The sequence below is a fragment of the Capsicum annuum genome, chromosome 1, assembly GCF_002878395.1.
Source record: "Capsicum annuum cultivar UCD-10X-F1 chromosome 1, UCD10Xv1.1, whole genome shotgun sequence".
In the NCBI taxonomy this organism is placed as follows: domain Eukaryota; kingdom Viridiplantae; phylum Streptophyta; class Magnoliopsida; order Solanales; family Solanaceae; genus Capsicum; species Capsicum annuum.
In genome coordinates, this window is record NC_061111.1 from 146,162,443 (window position 1) to 146,167,134 (window position 4,692).

The 4,692-nt window shown below is 34.8% G+C and overlaps 1 protein-coding gene across 1 annotated transcript; it reads right to left on the reverse strand.

Annotated features, from left to right (window-relative positions):
- Positions 1 to 635: 635 nt before the first annotated feature.
- Positions 636 to 2,177, reverse strand: LOC107838929 (chitinase 2). The gene has a single exon (XM_016682217.2). It carries the CDS (start codon positions 1,677 to 1,679, stop codon positions 768 to 770), a length of 912 nt encoding a protein of 303 aa, XP_016537703.1. The 5' UTR covers positions 1,680 to 2,177; the 3' UTR covers positions 636 to 767.
- Positions 2,178 to 4,692: the final 2,515 nt, after the last annotated feature.

A 4,692-nucleotide genomic window follows, 5' to 3' on the forward strand; every position in this document is an offset into this window, starting at 1 on the left:
GGAAGGAGCAGAGAGCTGCTCAGTTGGTTTGAAGAAAGTCGTTGTGATGAACCCAATTCTCAGCCCAAGTAAACAAGGGAATGATTGATTTAATTCATAAACTTAATGACTAAACCATTACAATAGAGAATGAGATTCAAAGCAGAAGGGATAAAGGATTAAGAAGGATGATAGAGAGAAACAAACTGTCGAGTGGGAGAAGCAGGATGTAACTTCCTAGCCCCCTTCCGGGGTCCCATACATAATCTGTCATCTCTCTTGATGAATTCATAACAGTGTGGGAGTCGGTAGTCGATTGGAATTTTATAGGTGGTGGAAATTGGTGTTTTTTTTTTTTTTTTGAATGGGGTCTGCTTTTGTGCGTAAGACACTCACAATGTATCTGATTCAGAGCTACATCCCTTTGGCTGTTGAGCACCTCCATGTGTTAGGTTGTGGAAGGTGAGCTGGGGATGGATTATAAGACGAGGGTAGGAGTAGCTGAACAGGCATGGGGGCCATTATTATCCGGCTTTGAAACTGCTGCAGCTGTTTCCAAGGACTGTGACCTGAATACCTTTTGATTAGGCTTTTAGACGTCTTGTATTGTTACTGAAAAGTCTGAAATGCAGTGTGCGAAGATGAACAAGAGAATATTCATAAAACTGAATAGTAGCATATATATAATTATATTGATTCAAATCCTCAGAATATTGTACAAACAAAGAGGGTGTGGCATAGCTTTTGAGTTGTATGGCTATTACAATATGGTATAGGAGATGTAAACACTAGTGGGGTATGGCCAATAATGCTTGTGATTGCTTCTCATATTTGAAACCATTTGACTTTGAATCATCAGCACTCCACACAAATATTCCAGCCAACTCTCCTTTACTTAGAAGCTTACTACAGGCTCTGAAGAATCCATTTTCTGGAGATATCCCACCACTCCCATCCGTGCTGAAGCTAGCCAAGATCCTCCCCTTTTGATAATTAGATCTTTGAGTAGCAAAATAACCCATGAATTGAGACACGGTGGTTCCCTTATCATACGCGTAAAATTGAAAGTTAACATAGTCTATGATATGACCATAGCTTTTCCATAGCGCTTTGTAATGACTTTGAACTTCCTTATCAGCATACGGAGCTATGGAAGCAAATGAAATAACTCTGTTGTTTTTCAGAGTCGTAATTAACCTGCCTATGCACTCTGCAAAGGTGTTAGAGTCAGCTTGGAAATGTTCATAGTCGATATCAATTCCATCCAAATTGTATTGCTTAATGATAGCTGTAAGTGATGAGACAGCATTTGAAACCCAAGAATCAACTGAAGAAGGGTTGAAATAAGCACTGCTTCCGCCAACACTGTCCCCTCCTAAGCTCAACGCTACTTTAACATTGGAATGTTGATCTTTAATCGCGGAAACAGCAGCAGGAGTGAGGTTGTTTGTGTCCCAAAAGATGTTGAATTGACCATTCGTTGGAGCAGGAGAAGATGTTGTGTAGTCAATAGCAAAGGAGAGAATGAAGTGAAATTCGATGCCAGAGTGAATAGGGACATCACTGAACTTGACATTCTTGAACTCAGCACCAATGTATTCCCTGAAAATATTGGAATTTCCAGGTGCTGCATACATTGGTGATGGAAAAAGAAAGAATATAAGAGCAAATAATGAAAATAAAATCTTGGGGAACTCCATGGACTTGAGATGTATTTAAGAAGTGTTAAATTACCTTGTAGTCAGCTTGAATGGCTTAAAGACGTGCAGTTTAAAGAGAAACAAGTGCTGGCTAAAGTATTAGTCAAAAGAGAAATTAATAAAGTGCTGGCTAGATGGTGATCATGAATGGGACAAACAAGTTGTCCGTCTATTAAATTCAATATTTTAGACAAATACATCGAACAATAACTATAGTTAAAACTATATCAAGGTAAAACATGAGTTAATTTTTCTAAATTAGACAAATAAAAATATTTATTTTTTCTAATGTAGTGGGCCAATAAAAATAAACAGAAATTTGTTGCTTTGCTACCTCTCCATATAATACGTGACGTCCTTAAATTATTTATTTTTGTACATAGGTCTAATAAATTAAGCAAAGTCATGACTTTGGAGCCTTCAATTAGTTGCTTGAGTATATACTAATTGACAGTTATGTGCATATCAAGTGACTGATTTTGAGCGGAAAAGGCTCAAATTACATTAGCTTTTATGTTATTTGAAATTGTTTCATGTTGCTTTTGTTTACATTTTTGGTCCATTTACATCCTTCATGTTAGGCAAACTGTTTCGTATTTGTATTTATGTTTAGTGAATTCCAAGTCTTCAATTTTTTTTTAAAAAACTAGTCCAAATTATAATTTAGAATTACCCTCAAGTTGGGAGCTCCATTAGAGATTCAACGCAAAAATGAGACTTTTTCCTACACCTTTTAAATTTTTTGAGAGAGACAACAGACAACTTAGTGGAAAACACATATGATATCTACTGTTGTTGCACTGGATAAGATGGCCACATGAAACAATTAAGTACTGATTTACAAGCTCACATGCAGACAAGAAAAGGTAAAAGCATAAAATATTCCATTCTCGTGAAAAGAAGTTATTTCGGAAAACTGAGTTGAGAATGACTTTAAGTCTTCAATTAACTAAAAGAAATAAGTGAGTCCTGCAATATTTGGAATCTAAGTCCTTTAAACAACTACACACAGTTTTCTGATAATTGTATTCGTTATCACGACAATTATTCAATTATCCAACAATTTTACATAGCTGTTGAAACAAATTTTACAGTTGTTGGAGCGAATGTATGAAAATAAAAAGTTGTAAAATTTGTCACTTTTATCAAATTTTTAAAACTTGACAGAACCTCACTTAATTGATAAATTTATTTGACACTTTTAATTGCATCTCCAAAGTATTTCACTCGTCCCAATTTACATGATATTGACACAAAATCTGTTGAAATTTATCTAAAATAAACTTCAGGCAATTATGTGATTATAAACAATTTATCAAGGGCAAAAGAAAATTTATTCTAATTATAGAAAAGTGAGATTACTTTTGAGGGGAAAGGGGGACAAAAATGACTAATTCGACGAAAGGATTTAGAAGGAAAAAAGGAGTGGAGGAAGATGCTTCATAGTTGTTGGAAAAGCAACAGAAAACATGGGCGGCTTTTAGAGGCAAATAGTGGCTGTCTATGCGTTCCATTTTAAATGGAACATGGCCTACCTCTGTCCAGTCTAATCAAAATTTGTGACCTCTTGGGTGAAATAGTATCAAGTTTGGCTATAAATAACCCTTTATTTATATAGAAATTATAACAAGAAATATTTCTATCTAATTTCCATTCCTATTTTTATATAATTTTATAATATGTTATCAGCACGGGTCTCTGCAAAATTCTTTCAAAAGGTATTTAAAGGTTAGTATTTGATTTCCTTAAATAATGTCTAATATTTTTAAATGCGAATTTAGTGCCCTAGATATATCAGGCAAAACGTATATGTCCTGGACACTAGACGCAGAAATACATTTAAATGTTATGGACATACATCATTAAAAATAATAATAAGGCATCAGAACAAGATAAAACCAAGACCATGATATTTCTTCGTCATCATCTTGACGAAGATTTAAAAATAAAGTACCTCACGATTAAAGACCCGCTTATATTGTGGAATGATTTAAAAGAAAGATACGACCACCTGAAGATGGTCATCCTTTCACAAGCTTATAATGAATGGACCTATTTGAGGTTTCAAGACTTTAAAAGTGTAACTGAATATAATTCAAGGATGTTTAGAATTAAATCGCAGTTTGACTTATGCAGGAAAAAGATCACAGATCACAACATGCTAGAAAAAACGTTCTCTACTTTTCCCTCCTCGAGTATGCTCCTGCAGCAGCAATACGAAGAAATGAAATTTAAAAAATATTTTGAATTAATTCCTCATCTTCTTGTTGCTGAACAAAATAATGAGCTTTTAATAAAGAATAATGAAAGTCGGTCTCCTGGTACTGCTCCATCCCTGAAGTGAATGCTGCAAATTTTATCCAATGAGGCGTGAAAGAAATTCTGACCCTAGTCGTGGTCATGGTCGAGGTCGTGGAAGGTATTTTAATCAGGGTGATCATCTTGCAATAAATAATAACCCTCCGCACCGGCAGTGCAAAAGGAGGCCTGAAGCAGCGCCAAGGACGAACTCTGAAAGTAGATGTTATCGATGTGGAGGAAAGGAACACTGGTCGTGTACCCGTTGTACGCCGAAATATCTAATAAAACTCTATCAAGCGTCCCTTAAAAGGCCAGAAAATAATGTTGAAACAAACTTCCTCCTAGAAGATAACGTCGAGCCCATGGACTTGGAAATGTTGAATTTCTTTGCAGTTCCTGAAGAACACGTAAATCACCCTGTAGGTGATAATAATGATACAATCCGATTATGTTAATTTTCTGTCATTTACTAATCCCATATATAAATATAGTTATATAATATATTATGTGCTAGTAATACTATAATGTTTGCTTTGTTTGTATTTTTATTTTGAAGAATATATGAATACTCCTGAAGTAGAAAATCAGAAATTTACTCTTGAAGAAGTAAATATGAAATTAGAGATACGATAGAAAAAATTCTCTACAACTATATGTATACCTCAATTTGCCCCTGAAGTAGCAAAATATTGAAAGAAGTCCTAAGGTAAAC